This window comes from Lepidothrix coronata, unplaced genomic scaffold (genome assembly GCF_001604755.1).
Source record: "Lepidothrix coronata isolate B3197 unplaced genomic scaffold, Lepidothrix_coronata-1.0 Scaffold193, whole genome shotgun sequence".
NCBI lineage: Eukaryota > Metazoa > Chordata > Aves > Passeriformes > Pipridae > Lepidothrix > Lepidothrix coronata.
In genome coordinates this window covers 102,273-122,650 of record NW_016690373.1, presented here as the reverse complement: position 1 = coordinate 122,650, position 20,378 = coordinate 102,273, and the positions used below count along the sequence as shown (strand labels likewise).

General features: G+C 38.4%; 1 protein-coding gene across 6 annotated transcripts in view; it reads right to left on the bottom strand.

The window, feature by feature from the left end:
* The window catches only part of ATP8A2 (ATPase phospholipid transporting 8A2), a 325,416-nt gene that overhangs the window by 206,331 nt on the left and 98,707 nt on the right, over positions 1-20,378 (bottom strand). For all 6 annotated transcript variants that reach the window (XM_017831596.1, XM_017831595.1, XM_017831597.1 and 3 more), the window contains one exon: positions 287-459. In XM_017831596.1, coding sequence (XP_017687085.1) covers positions 287-459 — 173 coding nt within the window. The remainder of the gene's footprint in view (positions 1-286; positions 460-20,378) is intronic.

Below are 20,378 nucleotides of genomic sequence, written 5' to 3'. Positions count from 1 at the left end.
CTACATCCATACTACTCCTCCTCATCAGTGTCTACTATAATCAGGCACAATGTTTTCTCATGATCTTTCATCAGTTCATAAAAGAGATCGAACTCAATTGGGACTGAATGTGGCAGAAGGAACTGCATTATTAGATAACAATTTTAGTGGAGGACTTGCTTCCTCCTCCATAGGAGCAAGGAAGACACTAATAAGCAACCTGCTTCGTAGCAGGGTGCATAGTAGGTTGAACTTCACAGGCTTCACACCCATTTTGTTACTTGAAAAAGTCACAGAAATTTCTTACCTGCAACAAATGACTGCTTTACAGGAGAGTGCCAAGTCTAGAAAGCTCTGCCTGACTTCAAATGAAAGGGCATACTTCAGTGTGTGGCCATCAATAATCAGGGCAATATCATTTTCCTTGCCCAGCGACTCCCCCAGACTGGTACAATGTTGAGTCAGAGAGGCTCTTGTTGCCTGAAGAATAAACAGAAAGAAATCATGTTTCTTCATAATATAAGAATAGTGCATCCAAGCTACAGCAAGGCATCTCCAGACTATGCAACAGAGCTCAGTATACGTGCATGCAAATCAGCAGAGACATAAACCTGTGCTTTTACAGGACCTCGCGCATAAATACTGATTTGTCACAAATCAGCAAAAGTTGCCTCCGCTTGCTTAGGAAAGCGTGTCTTGTTTCAGTGCAGACTCCAGCATCTCCACTACACAGTCCTGTATGATGCATGTGCCCACAGTACTTGGCATACATCCTTTTCAACTGTAGCCCAAATGAATTAACTTTCCTGGGCCAAACAGGTGGGAGGAGGATCAGGCCACTTTCACACAAAGTGGAGAGAAAAGGGCGGGGGGGAGGGAAAGAGGGAAAGTTGCTTTGCAATTCATTTTCTCTCACCCCACTCACTGATACAGTAGTCAAAACAAACTCACTCTGATTCACAAGAAAACTAGCCCCAAACTGGAGAAAAATTTACAGATTAAGTTAATGAGTATGACAGACTGCCCAATTCAGCCCTTTCAGACTCAGACTATCTTTTCACCTTCTTCATTACAAGAATGACTGCATTATTCCCTGTTTCCCCATTAAAATGTGAGGGATTAGATTTATGATTTCATGACTGTACCTGAAAATTTAACACAAAGTAGATGACTGTGCTTAAACCATTAGAGACCAGTGCTGGGAAAACAAGGGTATGTCTTCAGGGGAAAAAAGCTGTTTTATCTAGTTCAACACTACTATGGTGAACTTGCCACCGGCTGCTGCATGAGAGGAGCCCCAAAGAGAAGATACAAGGACTCCCTGAAACATCATCTCAGCCTTGGCCATATTGATCAACATAACTGGTCTACTCTGGCCTCCAATCGGGAGGCCTGGAGACACGCCATCTATAATGCTGCTGATGCTTTTGAGAACGCACGCAGGATCACCCTTGAGGAGAAAAGACAACGCAGAAAGAATCGTGCCTTGCAGAATTTACCACCTAAGGAGTCTTTCTGCTGTGCCTTTTGCAACCAGACGTGCCTGTCTCGTATTGGCCTTTTTAGCCACCAGCACGCTTGTAGCAAACGTGGGTAGAGCCCTTCCCAAATCTTTGTTCGCAAAGCCCAGCCATGATTCTATAAGGAATACAGTTTCGGTAATGTTATCAATAATAAAATTTTATTCCAAGAACTCCCACCCCTGGAAACTTAGAGTGTCATTTCTTTGTCTTTACTGCTTCCTCTCAGTGTTGCTCAAACATTTTTCTTGCTCTCAAATGCAGAATTAGCCCCCATCCTTTTCCTGAAGGCACCCACTGGATTAAAAGCTCCACTGACTATTTGAAACCAAGGGAGTCAGTCCTTGCCCTTATTTCCTGTCTAGCACTTTGGGCACTTCAAGGGAAACACCCTCATTTTTCACCTGATCCAAAGAAGTACGAAGGGCCACAGCCTAACCACTCTCTCCCACAGCGGCAGAGGAGAACCCTGAGGGCAAGTTTAGGAGGGTTATTCAATATCCATCATCGGTTGCTCAGAAGAAAAAGCCACATGGCAACAGCAAGACTAATAAAAGGTAACATTGCTCATCAGATGAGATTACTACTATGTCCACAGCTTATTATCATAGCTATGCACAAGCCTCATCCAATTCATGCCCTGGTCATGGAACTTATTCATCTTATATATGATTAGTAGCAAGGTTAATAATACCTCAAAAGGCTATAAATTAAGAATTACAAATTGGGCACTTAATCTAACCAGCATTTTGTAAAACTCTTAATATACTCATCTATACACCGGGCTAAATTACAACCTAATAGTTTATACAGTAAAAAAGCATGAATTATTATTTCTGTTTCTTCCAACTACTTCCAAATGCTATGTTTTAGAAACAAAAACAAACTACTGCTCCTGTAGGCCACTGCAATTAAGAAGAATAAACTAGACCTCAAACTCCCTGGGTATACATATAATGAAGACTTCCTAAGTAAGCAGAGAACATTCAGAAACCATGGGCAACTATATCCTTTTGTGGGCAACTCATTACTGGAAACTAGAGTAGAAATCTCTACTTTGATAACTAGCTTTTACTCTGTGTTTGACATCAAGGGATAAGTTTCTTCAAGTCACATCAAGCAAAACTAAATAAATCCTTTACTAAAACAAGCATGGTGGAGCAGAAATCACAGTAATCTTAAGAAAGTATCTGGATAAACTCAGGCCTGTGGAATACCTCTGCCTTTTTACTGAGTACCCATCAAGTATAAAGGGAAAGTCTGTCAGGAGTTCTGACAAAAAAAGAGTATTAGAAGCAAATATTACAAGCATCTCACTTAGCCATAATAAACTTTGTTTTCCTTCCCTCAAGATTTTCTTTAGACATACAGAGCATCCAGCTGCTCTGGGGAAACCTAGAAAGGTCCCTGTCAATCAGACCTTATTGTACTGGCATATGAATTTCCAACAACTACTAAAAATACACAGTTTTAAGTAAAAGTCAGAAGGCGCAAAAACTGAAAAGTCCATTGGTTTTGTAGCCCTGATTCAGTGGGCTATTCCAATAAACATGGACACTTCATTAGCCAGGAGAGGACATGTGCACCTGCTTAAGCTGTCTGTTCAATCAGAGCAACATGATCAGTTTAGAGCTTCACTACGGCTTAAATACTCATAAGACCACTGAGCTTCAGAGCACAAACATGAAAAAAAAAAAATCAACCAAAGAACTCAAACTGAAGAAGATAAGGAAATTAGGTTTTAATTTATTTTTATTCTACTTTTGCACATTTGACATGACTGGGGGCCTTGTTTCTAAAAGTATGAACAAGTCTGACAGATGCATTTAAGGGAAATTATTATGGTCTCTGTGCTTGAGTTAAATTCAAGACATGGTGCTATATTCCATAATCAACCCATCTCACCTGTTTTTCCTGTTTGTTTTTCCATTTCCATTTTAACAAGTCACAACCACAAATACAAACCTTGAACAGAGCATTTACTTGCATTACTGCCTTAAAATAAACTTTCAGATGTTATTGTTCTCTGTGTGCATAGTTTCCATCCAGAACACCAAGTAACATTATTAGTACCCTATTATAAATCTTCCCAGCATAGTATAATTTGTTGACAGGCAGAAAACAAAAACATCCTGAAGCAGAATTTGTGTGGTCTTTTCTCTGGACTGCACTCTCAGGATCTTTAACAAACCTTCTGATGGCATGCCTGTATAATCTCACTTTCTAAAACCTCAGAAAAAACCCTGCTGAGCCCAACTTTGTATCTGAATTACGAAACTGACTAACAAAGTTTGGGATTTCCCAGGCTATTATTTTGTAGGTTGACAGAGCAAACACTAATACTTTTCACATGATGCTTAAAGTCAATTGGAAAGTCAATGCAATCAGAGTGAACTTAATCAGAGCTCTGCTGACTTCACTAAAAACAAGAGCAAACTCCTCATACTGTAATAAAAAACATTAGGAACATTACTATATAGGTTATATAACTTAATCTTTAGTGGGATTTTTTGTGTGTGCCTTGGGGTGGGTTTTTTGTAGTTGCTGGGTTTTTTGTTTAGTGGAGACTGCCCAATCCCTCCCACGAGAGCTTGCGAAGTGTGCACACTACAGCAAGAAATGTCAGTGTGTGAGGCAATTCAATATCCAACATAGAACCCAGAATCAGACAGCTGCCAGGAAAAAAAAAAAAAGGACCAAAAAAATCAAACAAAACTAAGTCAGTAGGACTTGCAAAAACTGGGTGCAAAAGACTCCAGCAGGATAACAGCCATTCCCTAAGCTTACCTTACAAAAAAGCTGATACCCAGAGAAGAACTGGACAATTATTATATGATCAGCTCCAAACCACCTCTTCTCCTTCCTTCCCTGCATTTCCCCAGGAAGGCTCACAAAGTCACTGAGATAACAGTGAGAGACAGAAACAACAGAAATCTGGGCAGCCACTACACTCAGGTTTCGTCATAAGCATACAGTGATACATGGCCCACAAGGCAAAAGATCTTGAGAAGAGAACATGGCAAATAGCATCACGTAGGCAAGGAGGCCTCTTCAGCTGAAGAGAGCCACTTACCCCTGGATCTGTGACCTCTAACAGATATATCCCCATAAGGCCAAAAATCAGCCTTACATTCTGGCCTTCCTGTGCATCTACATTTCATGCACCCTCCATGCGTGGCCATTCCTGCATCTCAGAAGACCTAACATGACTCTTGTAGAACAAGCTCCTGCAGTAAAAAATATTAGCTTATAGTTAAACTAACTTCTAAGTTTAAGTCAACTGTATACATTACTTGCTTCTATATTTATGTAAAAAGTACTGCTAGCTACAGCAGTTTAAAGAATTTTCCAAGTTAACTTCTTCCATCATCCTATAATTAATTTCCAAACCACTAAGTCTGATACGAGATTTAAATTGCACAATCTGCTAACTCATTGAAGTGCACTGCAGTGCCAGCTCAACTTATTTTAATAATCCAAGGATTTATGTTTTATGGCTTCTGTTTTCCTTCCTATGCATTGATAATCTGAATAGTAACATGTAACCATTTTTTTTTACTGTGCTAAAAAAAGTAGTTTCAACTCAAAATATCAGCCATGCCCCCTGCTCCCCAGTGTTAAATCAAATTAAATGGAAAATCTTCCAAGGATAGCTTAAGAATTAAGCAAGGACTCCGCTGCATAACCGCATTCAAGATAACACTAGCCAACCCTACTTCATGGAAGATTTTTCACTACATATTAACTGCAACCTAAAAGCTTCACCACATGTTAGGTGAAGGCTTTGACTTCAATCTGCCTAGTTACTGTGCTAGAGAGATCTGTCAAGATATCTGGCAGAAGCAAATTTACAGGAGAATAGGAATAATCAACATAAAGGCAAGAAAAAACCTAACGTTTAAACCAAAGCTGGCAAAACACTGTGTAACACCTGTTGGGCAGAAGAGTCACTGGAAGTGCTTTCCACAATAAACAGAACATTTGCAAGAGCTAACCTTGAAACCTGTCTTGAAATCAAGAAAGAAATACCACTTCCTGAACTGATCCTCACTTTTGCCCATCTTCCAAGTCTGGTACCAAACATGACTAGGACAGCAAACTACTTCAATTTCCAAAAGCAAATAGGCAAATTACAAAGACCTAGTCATAAGGAAGAGTGCAAAGCATATTGCCACAAAGCCCAGTGAAGATGACTTCATGTGTACAGCAAGAGTTCAGCTGCAGAACTTGTTCTCATTTTCCTCTGCTCCCTCTTTTTTGTGATTCCCACAATTGATCAGTCTTCAAGCAGTTGGTTTTTTAACCGTTTCTGTGTACTTTCAGAACTAGGCTGTGGATGGAAATACCAATCCCAACAAAGTTGTGCTAGGTGCACTGTGTCAGCTGCTTACATGAACTGATAAAAAAGCCATGGCTTTTGGCCAACTAAATGGAAAATCAAAAATATCAGCAGAATTGGAAATATCAAGTTACTAATACGAGGATATGCATGGCCTAATACAATCAACCTTACAATAACATGGAACTCCACATTCAACTTACAAAAACTTGCAGAGAAGCATTTGCATACTTTTTTAACAATGAGGCAATTCTCAAGAGCATCCACAAATCTACTCTGGCTTTCATATACCCTTAAAGCCATAAGACAATACCAAAAACAAAAAACAAAACAAAATCAAACTTGACAGCAGTATGGACATTATTCTCGCTACGTAGCATGACAGATGAGGCAATATATGTTGAACAGAGCAGGTTATATTCCAGTGCCATACTTTCCTGCCTTCTGGCTTTTTCACTACAGCACAACACTTAACTCACATTCAGCTTATGACCCACCTACTCCTTTTCTGCTCCCTATCTTGTGTGGATGACTGTGCAATAACATGATCTTGCACATTTCCTTTTATTCTATAGCTTCTTTTAGAAGATACCAGAATAAAGGACTAGAAATGCAGGAACATGCCATCCCATGCTCACACAAGTACTGAGTGACATGAGGAGCTTGGAAGTGTCTCATTAGATGACCCTATCTGAAAGAGCAGCAGTAATACTGGGACTTGTGAGTTATGGGATTACAACAGAAAACCCAAGAGGAGAAAATACACTAAGATGACTCATGGAAAAGAAAGTTATGTACCAAAATTCCTCAATAATATGCAAGGAAAAACTATACAGTGCCATATGAAAATCCATCACCTCTAAGGTTCCTGTAAAGCCACAAGTAGAAATATTAGCAGGGAGGTTGTTTTTTTACTAAGTCCCTGAAAACAGCACTATGGAGAGATGCCTCTGAAAATTACACATTTCTAAAACTGAATTTTAAGAGTACATCCATTCCTTAGCTTTATAGGAAGAGGAAACTATAAAGACACTCTCTAGAGTTGAGAGTCAAGAGAATTTTTGAAAGATGAACAGTAATGGAATGTCAATAGTTCACTACTTCACATTTTAAAAGAAATAGTATGAGCATCTCCCAGTTTAGGAAGCCTTTAAAATACAGGATGCACTGCAAATTCAACCTGTACACACGAAACCATTCAGCAAATGGATCATGGAAGATCAGGTCCCAGATGAATACCTTCAATTTACTCTTTTAAGTAAGATAAAACTTTAAGAAAAAAACCAAACAGGCTCATCAACAGCTGTTGCTCAGTACTGCTGCAGTGCTTAGCCTGTGTCACATGCTGATTTCAAGAGATACATAAGAGCACACAGTGTGACTGCTCCAATGACACTTCACACTAATCAGCACTAACTTGATTTTATAAGTCCCAATCAATTACTCGACTTCATCACTTTGAAGTAATTCTCCAAAGAAAGACTGACAGGAATAACCAAGTGCCCCCTATTCCCTCTCTAATATAAAGCAAGCATGCTTTTGACAGAACTTCAGCCTGAACTAATTATAAGACATTTGATCTCAGATTCCAGTGACAGAAATGCCAAAATAGCTTAATATTCTCCAAGCCTGGTGGGAACAGGACCATGTATTTACAATCGTTGGAAAATAGTCTATTCTAAACCGTTTCTGCAGGTGCCATGTAGAAAACCTGCCATTTCTAAATCATTCCTAACAAGATTACTCACAAAGCCCCTGGAAGAGTCAATTGAACTTGGAGTAGTATGAGTGGGTAATTCTTCCAAAAGATGTTATTATGGCCTTCCCACAAGAGTCTGAAGTTGATCAAGCAGCATCTGCATTTCTCTTATGGAAGTATTTAATAAGCCCAGATACCACAGTTACACAACGCCAGCAATATGCCATCTGTTCATCCAAACCCATTTGTGATACTAAGCTCACTGTGGTGCTTAAAGAATCACAACATATAAAATACTAAGCAAATATTGTTAAACAGAAAGTGCAAATATCATTAAAAACATAAGGCAAGACAAGAACCCATTCCTAAAATACGCCAACCAAATGACTCACTGATGCTACACAGCAGAACTTGCTTGTTTAATAGCACTATGATTCTGCTTGATAAATAGTATCTCCTACCATGCCAAGAAAAACATTGTATGGAGGACCCAGAGACATTAGATAGCCTCATTCAGATCATTTTCATAGCTTTGAATTTAACTTCAACCTGAAATTCCTTCACAGTTAGCCAAGTAATTTAAAACGTCTATATACCAAGAATTCTTAATCTGCATAGCAAGTCTCAGGTTATCACATATTCAGACCAAATCTTGCCTTGATATTAGATAAACAGATCATATCAATATTTTTGTCTCCAGGGGTAGCTGAAAGTCCAGATGAATTCGACCATCAAGAGCTATAAAACATGTTGTAGATGATTACTCTAGGATGTTTTCAATTCTGTAACAAATTGATTATGCAGGAGCCAGGGAACTTGGTTAAATAGGGAAGAAAATATACCCTGAAGGAACATCTATCCTATCATCAGTACGTCAATCTCCAAGCATGTTCCACATAGTTTAAAAAGAAAAATGGAACAGACCTTTTTACAAGCTTTGTCTGATCACAGAAAAATCATCTCCAAGTGTCTCAGTCAGATATACCATCTCAAACACATATCCTGTATAAAGTGTTGCAGGTACTTCAAGATCATGGTAAGGAGCAGCATCAAACAGCTGACCATTTGAAGACTATGTAGTTAAATGCTCAAACAAACTTAAAGCTTGGTTATCAGATGGCTGCATGCTAAACTGAAGCTCTCAGTAAAGAGAAGCAGTGCCTGTATTAAGGAGAGTTGGGGGCTTCAGGGGGAGAAGGAGAGAAGAATTAGGAGGAAAGAGAGGCTTTTGCCAAATTAAGAAGTAAAACTGATTTGTTCAAGATTACACTAACTAGTCATCTCTCATCTTGCAGATTAAATATCGTGGCAGTGTGTGCTGCCAGGAATGGTGGTACTAGCGTTTTAGCCTTCTGAAACAAAATCTGCAGTTTCCTGCAGCATTAATTTTTCCTCAGATTAAAGAGAAAGATGCTGATTATAGCAGTGGCATCTTAAAAATGTGAATCTTGACTTGAAGCGTTCACTAAAATACTGATTTCTTAAAAAAAAAAAAAGAAATCAAGGAAAGTTTCAAAAGTCTCAGCATTCTCAGACCAAAGAACTGACATCCTAAGTAGTTATCCAGTACAACATGGTTGCCAAAGGCACCATCTTAAAAGCCATGAGCCTTTTGCAATCCTTTGAGTTCTCAGAGGGCAAAGCTTGCAGCATAAGAAACAATGGTAGAAACAAGTGAAGTCAAAGAGACGATTCATCAAATGTTCTTCAAATGCTATGAAAGACAATACCACATTTTTTCAGTGTGGCATTTTTTAATATTTCTAACTTTACCAAGAAACATCTGTATCCTGGGAAGACCAAGGATTTCAAAGAATATAGACAGAACCCTGTTCTCTTCACACTAATAACAGCATTAGGCTTATTACATGACTTTCATTTACTCCACAACTGCTCTATGTAGGTCAATCTGTGCATTGCTTTCAATACATATTAGATGTTTGACTACAGAACAGTTTAAAAAAAAAAGCTTGTTCTGGGCACTTGCACACCTGCATGATTACTGAAAGTAACTGTACTCTGCAAAGAGGAAGCAGTCTGTAAGTTTTGCTAACAAGCTAGAATGACTCAGTGTCTTTATATTTAGATATTTCAGCTTTATGAAATTAGTTCATTCAACAGAATAGGCTTTTTATTTCCTTCCACTTTTGTCAAAGAAGTCCCAATTACTTTTCCTCTTTCAAATATAACAGTCAACCTTTTCCACAGCAGAAGCAAGCTTTTGTTTAGACCTCCAAGAAAGTTACATTTCTGCAAAGTAATTTCTCAAAGATAAAAATCAACCTTTCAGATCAAGAAAACAGTACAACCTTTTGTTTTAGATCATGATGATGTAGGACTCTCTGTTACAGTGTCTGAACCACATGCTTCTGTGTTTTGTTAATACACTCAGATGCCCACAAACAGCTAAGGACTTTTCAGCCAAGAAAATGACTCTGGTGTGTGGACATACAAGTCAGCCTGTAACATACTCCCCTCAAAGTAAAAAAAAAAACCAAAAAACAGGAGGAGAGTTATTTCTCCTTATATAGCATCATAGAATGGTTTGGGTTGGAAAAGACTTTAAAGATCCTCTAGTTCCAACCCCCTGCCATAGACCAGGTGGCTCAGAACTCCATCCGGCCTGGCCTTGAACACTTCCAGGGATGGAGCATCCACAACTTCTCTGGAAAAACTGTTGCAGTGCCTCACCACCCTCACAGTAAAGAATTTTTTCTTAATATCTAATGTAAACCCACTCTTTCAGTTTGAAGCCATTCCCCCTTGTCCTGTCACTGCATGCTCTTGTAGGAGGTCCCTCTCCATCTTTCTTGTAGGCTTCCCTCAGGGAGGCCACAATTAGGTCACCCCTAATAGAGTGATAGGGTGCTTTAAAGAATTAGCTCTCTGCTACAGATGCTTTTTCATATGTTTATATCCCTATCTGTGTATGGGGTTTTTTAAACACATGAAGCAGTGCATGCATATATTATGACTGATATATATAAAATATAGCTATCCTGATTCAATGAAATCAGAACAAACTTTCCTTAGAGAAATAATAACCAACAATGCAGCCAAGGCTACACTAAAGGAGTTTTATCATTGTTAGCAACTAAGGAATCCATGTTGATATTAACGTATAAAAGACTGAACACTAGTCAAAATTAAATAGAGACTAGATGACAGAACTCATCTTTTCTCCAAAACAATATCATGCACGGGAAACACAATATTGAGTAGATTGATTTGTACAATAATTTGTACAACATGCTCTTCTAATGTTGCGCTTACCTTGTCGGTACAGACATAAGCACGTTTCAGAAATGCACTAAGAAAAAAATTTCATATTTTCAAGTCATATTACATAGGCAGTCTGGAAAAGAAAAGGTTTTGGTTTTACCTTTTCACCTAAGGTAAGGTCAATTTGTAAGACATCACAATAAAGTTGGAAGGACAGAATTTTCTTCTCAACAGACTAATAAAATTTAAATAGGGCTAGGGAAAGCTATAGCTTCAATTATTTTTAGTCTTCCACTCTCAATTTCCTCTCCAAAATCCCCCTTGAAAAAAACCCAACCACTATTAGCATCTGTGCAGTTAATAGTTCAGTTGCATGCTAGTGTAAGTAACAGAGGCCATACCACTGTCAGAGTTCATAGCCAAAGTTATTCCCGCACTTAAGTAAAAGGAAACTGCTTTGAGAATTAAGCCAAACAGCAAACTATAAACTCTAAGCTACTCAAGACAGACTCAGACATGCAACAAGCCAACTTGTCATGTTAGCCTTCCTTTCAAGTGCTTGTGTACTATCAAATCTGGTTCTCCAGGCGAAGCAGAGCAAGTTCCAGAGTGAGTGATTAGCACAGGCAAGCTCTGTAATAAAACTGACTTTTAAGAAGCGGATTGCTTTTAACCCAAGTTGTTTGCTTAAAGCTCTGGTTTTGATTTAGACACAATACAGGTATTGAACAGAAATATGAGAGAACTTACAGTTCTTGAAATACCCTTTGAGATTTTACTTCTACCTTTACAGCATGACAAGCATCAGAAGCTACTCATGCTCCTTGGACTATGTATTTTTCCTTTTTACCCATGGTTCACCAGGCAAATACAGCAACACACAAAGGTGTTGCCAGAAGGATCTGATATAAGCTGTACTCCCATGATCTTATCTCTTCCTCAACAGCCTCCCAGAAATGGGGAACACGCACACTCATTGATTCCATCCAACTGGGATCACTTTGACTTCTTAAAGAATTAGATCAGGCTTCCTGCCCTTTGGCAGCTGCTCAGGAGTAGGCAGGCTATCTTAGACACCTCATTCCTGGCCTCAGTCCCATCTGTGCCCTCTCAGGACTTCTAACAAAACAAGAGCCCAGCAAGCAGAGAGCAAGGCAGCCTTCTCCTGCCTGAGCCAGCCCCTTCAGTAAGCAACTACAAATAAGGCACTTAAGCCTGACCATGCTTCTGTTTAAGACAAAACAGCACCCAAATTGCCCCACAAGGGCAGATAAAGGATGTGGAACACCTTGAACAAGGAAAACACCAAGCATGCCCTAAAGGACAAGGGCCTGGACACTCCCACACCTGGGAAACACAGACTGTCAGAGGAAGAAGTGGAGATGGGAACACTGGAACAGCAAAGATGTAGGAAAACTGAATTTTCCCTCATGTCTCAAAACTAAAAGTGAGAGCTCTCTAGCTTTTCATCCAAGCAAGAGGACAGTAGCAGATCTAAAAACGTTTACCTTGGACTACAGTTTTTTAAATCCATAAATTACAGTGTGAAAGTACAGGTACACACAGGGAAGGAGAGAAATGCTACTGAGTAACACAAGCAAGATACAAGGAAACATTGCTGCTAGGTCAGCAGAGATCTTTACTATCTGAACAGTTCTAGACCTATAGATCAAATAACTCTCATTCAATAATTGAAGGAAAGTGATAGGAGAGCTATCCAAAACACTAGCAGTGGCACAGCACATAAATTAAGAAAACTAAAGAAGTCAGTGTCATAATATCAAGATTGCAGAAATCCAGATAGCTATATACTTGTCCAGCTGATACAAGACCCATAACAGAACTATCTGCAAAGCATTAGATCATGAAATGAGAAAAGCATGGCAGAATTACCCAAACAGTTGTATGCAACCCAGCCTGTTGAATCTACTTACTAGTTTTGCTCAAATAAAATTAGTCAGGATGCAAACTCTTCCGTTGCAGTTTGATTACCAAATTAGTACTACACAACAATAACATCAGATAAATACCATAAGATTGTCCAGCTTTAACAACTTTGTCAGAAAAGGTCTACAAGCAGATTTTCTAATAGAGTTCAATTAATGCTTGATGTTATTTACCTTCATAACACCAAAAGAAATGCAAGTTTTCTGTCTTGCAATCCAAGCTTAGCAGATTAGAGTGATGAAAGGATGAAAACTGCTGCCCAAAGAAGTTGTGGAAGCTGCATCCCCAGACATATTCAAGGCCAGGTTGGATGGGGCCCTGAGCAACCTGATGTAGGGAATGGCACCCCTGCCCACTGCAGAAGGGGTTGAAACTAGATCATCTTTAAGGTCGCTTCCAACTCAGACCATTCTACAATTCTACGAAAAATAAAAAGGTCTGAAAAAGAAAATATAAGCAAGCTTTGTTGGAGCAATTCATATTACTTCAACTGGCAGCACATGTGTGAGCAAACTAGATGTGGCACAAATCCAAACCCGTCCTCCTGTCTTTAGTTCCACCCTTTCAACAGGGCACAAGGCAGGCAGCTCCTCCAGCCCATCCACTGCCATATGGTACACGACAACCAGCAGCAAGGTACAACCTCCACTCACCTCCTGAAGTCTCAGAAGGGCTACCTGAGTGTATGGACCAGCTCACCACAGGTAGTCCACAAGCTGCAATACAATTGTCACTTTTCATACTGATTTTTACTTCAATTCCAAGTCAAGTTAATTTAATTTATTTTATAAAAAGGGTCTCCTACTATACCACAGCTTCAGCTGCTCAGAAGAGAGTGGGTTTAATGATAAAGCTGAATGGCTGGAGGCTCCTGAAGACCCTGAAGCCTATACAGAGGGTTTTAAAAACATGAATATAAGATAACATGAAAACATGATAAAACATGAAAAGCTAAGGGTTTACAAGAAATGACAGTACAGGGGACCAAGATTTTTCTGAATATCAGTCAGTAGCCTGAGATTATTTTATGCTACTTGACTCTCTTAAATAGAATTACCTTGTCAGCATAGGCTATATCCTTAGGAAAGAGTGATGTGCATGAACAAGCACACATCTCCTGACTGCAGCTTCAGAGAGGCACTGCATGGTCATGGTCTGGCCTTGACACGTCCTTATGTAGCGGTGGAAAAGGATACAAGCAGGAATGAGGGCAACTTTGCCACTGGCCTCCTTGAAGATCAAAGGAAGGAAATGCCTCCACTCAACTGTTCCCTAGGCAGCAGTCCTAGTAATTTTGTTAACTAAGATTATTTGAAAAAAATATAGTAAAGTCTTCAGCATTCTGAGCACCTCCAAGCTGCACAGGAATAGAAAAATGGCCTTCACTAAACAAGTCCTAGTTAATATTACATAAAATTACACTAAAACGCCATCTGCCCTTGCCATCACAGCCTTTAATGTTTAAGGCAGTTTCTTGCTCATCCATAGTTCAGCCAGCACTGAAATTCCAGACAAACAGCACATTTGAAAGACTACGTGTTCAGCTGACAATTTAGTGTCTTCGTACTTTCAAAGCTACACAGGAGACAACAATCCCAGGTAGTATGTTTGAGAGGAATGAAAATGAGATATATTTGCTTGTTTCAGTGACTTAATTATTTATCCAAGGACCATTTTGTAAGAGCTGTCCTGATGCTGGACTAAGGTTAGCTTTCAAGGAACTTCATACAACTACTTTAATAATCTTAAAGTTCTGATATTGATAAGAATCTGCAGGAGAGCTCTCAAACAAATAATTACTCACTGAAATAGTCTTAATATTATATAACCTTAATGTCATGTAAAAATTGGTTTCAGCAATTTAGTATTTTAGATCTAATACAAAATCCACAAAAGCCTTCTCCAAGTCACCAAATGCTTCACCTGAAGCAATGAATTCTCACAAGAATCAGAAATATCAAAAATAATGAAGTTTATCCCAGCAGTTTTTTAGACCGTATGCAAGACCTCTGAAACTCAGAGATGATGAGCCCCCATTTATCCCAACCTCTCAAGTGTCCAAATACTGCATTCCTCCTAAAGCTTATTTCATTAGCTGACAAGGTGATCATGTTCACACACTAAAAAAAGTCTACACTAATGTACTGTTTCAAAAGACAGCACCATAATGATTTTCAGAGCTCTAATTCCATTGCAAAGAAACACAGTTAAGGCAACAATATTCACAACTTTAAGAGCAAAATATTGATTCTGACATCACACAGGCTGCCTTTCTGACTACCTAAATTGCAATCATACCATGTGGGAACTAGGTATTTAGCCTCAACCAATTTGGACACTGAAATTAGTTAAGGCAGAACACCATCTTTTGGAAGACACTAGCAGAACTGAACAACAAAGAGTCTACCTTTAAATAACATGCAGCAGTAATTATCCTGAGCTTGGTCAGTGGTCTTGCTACAAATACATCTGTACTTCGCTGCTTCAAGCTTCCTTCAGGCCCTAGTTAACCTTTGCTCATAAATAATGATGTGTTCCAAAAATGCTTAATGGAAAAGAAAATTGTAACCAGCCAACTGTACACGAGAACCCAAACTCAAGATTACTGAAACTGCATTTATTAGGCAGCAGACATGGTCTTAAAATCACACTGGCCATTTTCACAGCACAATGTATTCTATGTCTTGTTCAATGTCTTATTAGAACATTAAAAAAAAAAATTTTCCTATTTTAGTCCATGTTATTTCGTCTATTTAGTCCTTAAAATATGCAGTTTACTATAGTTCATATTAGCACCAGGCTTCTGTTAAGTACCTATGTAACAAGCTTCTATCCATTTTTTAAAAAATTATCTTAGAATATCAATGAGAGCAACAATAACAGCATGTAAATTAACAGCCAAAACCCAAGTAAGGAATCAGGCACTTTTTTGGAAGATGCATCTGTGATTGACAAATAGAAGCACTCCAAGATTTTATGTTCAGTGAGTAGGCAATGCAAGGCAGTTAGGTCAGTAAACAGTCAAGGTAACTAATTCCCAGTGCAGAGATTAAGGCAGTCTGAGTAGGAGTGCATCGTCACTTATAAAATTAAGAGATGTCCTAGATCCATGCTTAGTCCTACATGACTACCATTATTTTGAATAATATTTAGTTTGAGAATTTCCTGTAAGTGACCACCACAAAAAGTTACATTGAAGCTCTATGTTGTTCTTGGGAGGTTAGTAACTCTACTACAGTTCTGTACAAGAGCTACAGCAGCAACTTTTTATTTCCTTGAGCACATACCTTGAACTCCTAGTATTCCTGGCAAACATACTTTCTAATACTTTTTGCCAGAACTATCCCTCTGATTTGCAGATTTCCTTAACTGAAGGGCTGTGTGGTTCCTGGGTGCTGCACAACGGTGAATCAAATTATTTGTCACAAGGTATACTTTATTTGTAACCTCAAGTAGCTAAAGAATTTCCATTTCTTAAGAAGTTTCACATACTTCCTTCATACAAACAAAAAACCCAAAAAACCCCCAAACACACTAAACAACCATCTGTTGCCTTTTCTCCCTCCAAAACCATCACATTCAATTTCTCCACTGTCCTTACTTGACTTCTCCAAAATACTTTGTCCACCTACAATAAAAGTTCCAATAAAACTGCTAATGTTGAGTAACGAACCACAGAGGAAAGTACATCTTTTTTTAGCTACTCTATACTCTGCCAGACTCCCACAAATAACTCATTCTATTCCCTTCCTTCCTCTAAAAGAGACTTGCTTATTCCTTGCAGATTTAAAAGAAAAATACATTTAAACTGACATGTATTTGTTGGCAATTGCCACTGCTAGGAATGACTGCATGGCATAATGCGTCTAGAGGTCACAGGGCAGCCCATACCTAGATGCTGGTTCTGTTTAACTTGAACTGCTCTATATTATAAAGTAGGGCTTTACAACAGCATTTCACATAAGTTCAGACTCATCTCTGCATTCAAATCTGGCAAAATTTTAACACTGCTGATCAATATTTCTCACAGCTTAAACAAATATTCTATTCCCATATACAGCTGGTGAGCACTGACATGTCCTGGACATCCACAGGTAGCTCAGGAAGCAAGAACAGCTCTGCTGCTGCACTGTTCATGTCTCACTGCTTTAGTCTAATTCTAGGAAGAACTGGAAACAAATCTTATTGACACACTATAACTGTTGCTCAGCAGAGATACTGCTACCGGCTCAACTGAGAAGCTGGCCACAACACCTGATTTGCTTTTATCCTGATGGCTTCCAGCACTTTTACTTTTTTTTTAAAAGCCAAGAATATAAAGATGCTCTGTAAGAAAGCCCCAGGCAGGCTTCTCTTTTCTAGTCAAACAAACACCATTCCCTGAAGTGAACACTAACTTTCAAAGACTTCTTTTTCCCTGAGTTTTAAAAACACACCAGCTAGTTCCCTATCAGTTTACCCTATACATCTGAAGTTTTTATTGAAGTTTATCTAATAAATATGATACCCACTTCAATTACTAAAAATAATTTTAATAAGAAAACTCCTGAAAATCATCAAGATCGTGTTTCCTTTTTAAAATTAAACTGCCAGAGTAATTTCCCTAAAGATTTAGTTATACAATAGATTTATTTTATTAATATTTACTAAACCTATTAACTCTGTCTACTGAACTGTAGAGTTTGTCTGTCAAGCCCTGGATAGAACTATAAATCCCTTGAGAACTTGATAATATTAAACCTACTATAGACAGACCAATTAAGTTTTAATAAAGAAAAGAAAGTACAAGTTTTCAAAAAAATCAGCTAGTTGTGAACCCATCCCCCCTTTCCTTATGTTATCTACAGAAAAGTTCTGAAATTTTAATTCTATAATCAAGACAAATTATTACCATACCAACCCAGATCTTACAAAGCCCCTTCACTATTAATTGGTTTTATTAATCCACATTTTCCCAAAGTTCTACAGACTACTAAACTCTGTATCCAAACATACATGCTCTGCTGACCTTCCCCCCCCCCACCCTCCAAGGACATAGAGTTCTTGAAGCCAGATGACCTTGGTCACCATTAGCCATGAAAATGGTCCCCAGATATACTACAGAATTTGATACCACGTCTTTCTATAAATAGCTGTATTTCAGTGAATACTACACTTTAGCTACAAGAACTTGAATTAATAATGGACACCAAATTTCTCAATCTTTCAAATCAGAGGAAAGCTTCATTGTGATGTGTCAGTTTTGCTGGACACAGAAAATGGACAAAGATTTTACATCCAGCTTTCCACAAAGAACTCACTGTCATTTCTCAGTCTTCTAGTGCAATTTGGATATTGTCAACCTACTATCAATATGACCCCAGGCTGAAAAACACTTAAATATACAGCTGTCTCAGGGGTCACTTTCTCTTTTCTGGAGTGTCACAGCAGATCAGAGCTGAATGCAGGCTGCATGTATTAGCCTGAAGAGGAAGCAAGTGCTTAAATCTGGAAAGTTTGTATGAACATTAATTTCTACTCTCCAGTCACTGTTTCATATGCTAGCAGAGGCCCCAAATCAGAATATTCCACAGCTGAACAGTTCTTGTCTCAGAGAAAAGATGTGCTCCCAAGATTAATCTGAAGGATGTTAATGCCTATGGCCATATGTCAAACAAGAGGGACATGCAGGTAGAACTGAACACCCAGATTACCTTTCTAGGATGAAGTTAGTTATACTTAACATTACAGATAACAAGTAAGAAAAAGTAAAACCATCTTCAATTGAACAATGGTCTTGACCTGACCAGAAACAGACACAAAAGGATCCAAAGGCACATGCATTTAACAAACAAGCATATTAGCAAAATGATGGACTAGATAACCGGGTTTTCCCCTAAAATTTTCGAGGGCTTTGTGATGTGAATTGCCATACTGGATCACTTATGTCTCTTTCATCATAGTGAGACAGGAGGTAGAACACAGCTGTGTAAGTGAATGGCTAAGTTCACTGAGGAATTTGATTGTTTTCCTAAACTAGCCTATTTCTGGATAGAAGCAAAAAGGTTTACCCAAGAGGAGCACAAGACTCAAGCTGAATGAACTGAAGAGATTACACCAATTCTAAACTCATGAGGCAATTTCTCTATAAGTCTTATTAACATGACCATAACCCTGGTGTCCATCAGGAATGCCAGGACACTCTTACCTTGCCTAGCTAGCTTGAAAAACCAGAGTGCATGACAAGCATACATACATACAACCACAACCCAGCATGATGGAAGCTTCAGGAGGACATAAGAATCACCTCAGCTCTGATGAGTACCCATTCCAAAAGGTCTCCAAAAGAATATTACATTCTGACACTTCAGAACTGTGATTTTAGGCCTGCTTAGAACACAGGTTTTGATAATTTAGGATTTGGGAATTAGTTGAAAATTCAAGATATCCAAATCACTTTTATCTTGAAGCTATGGCAAGGAGATCACACTCATTACTTAGATTTGTAGAAGATAAGCTGATTAAAACACTTAGTAAATATGAAAGAGAAATACTGATCCTCCAGCATCACTACCTCAATTAAATTACTCGAGATACTGAAGTGTGAAAATGCACCTTAACACATTTTTCAGTTAAAAAAAGAAAAGCATATATCATTGTGGCAAAGGTAGGCAAGAACCCTACAAGTCTCTAAAATATTCCTCTGATCAGTTCCACTCTATGTAGAAGATTAAAAAGCAGAAGGAACACATACTTAGTCAGGTATTAAAGTCATACAGCTAGATAACTGTCTAATTGTAGTTTCTGACAGACTGATCAACCCAAAGAAATTCTATGGGACTTCTTCTAGCTTCAACCAGATGTAAAACATCTTTTTTTTCTTCATTTCCATGTGAAGGAGATGTATTCCTTTATGTGACTGATGGGCAGGCTTGGAGTAATCAAGCTTCAGCTGCAAGAATGATCCTCTAATTATCATGAAAAAGCAAATAATCTTCAGAAAAGGATTTAACAAAGTAGTAGTAAGTCAGTATTATGGGAACCAAAAAAGTAAGACCACAGATATTCATATGCCTATTTTCTGAATATATGATTCAGAATATATGGTACATACCCTAACTGTTACCCTGAAACAGTTAGTTCTCCACTACCTTCATTAAGTTAACACTGCAGATAAATAAATCCTATTGCTTTAGGCTGGCTCTGCACCAAGAAAGGAACACTGCTTATTCTTAAAACCTGCACACAAACTTTCACAAACAAGAGACTCCCCTTCAATAAAAGCAGATCAGATACAAAAGTATCTTGAGAGGAGGACTATTTAGTTCTTACCCTTCATCACAAAAGATAAATCTGAATTCTTTTTACAGATGTGCACTATTAGCCATGTCAATCAAGAGGATCATTATCCAAAACTCATCTACCTACACATGACACCAGCTTAGCCTTATTCCCCTCAAAACACACCATCATGATTTAATATCACCAAAAAGTGCATTTTCTGGTAGCTTCTCATTTAACAAAATCCATTTAACATTTCATTATGCATCCTTATGTTTCCATCCTTTCTTGTGCTTAATAGAAATAAGCATTATCAGTACGCTGCAAAGAATTCCATCTTCAAAGCACACAGATACTTCCTTCACCATCCAGCTGAAGCCATTATTATATTGTTACCTACACAACAGAAAAT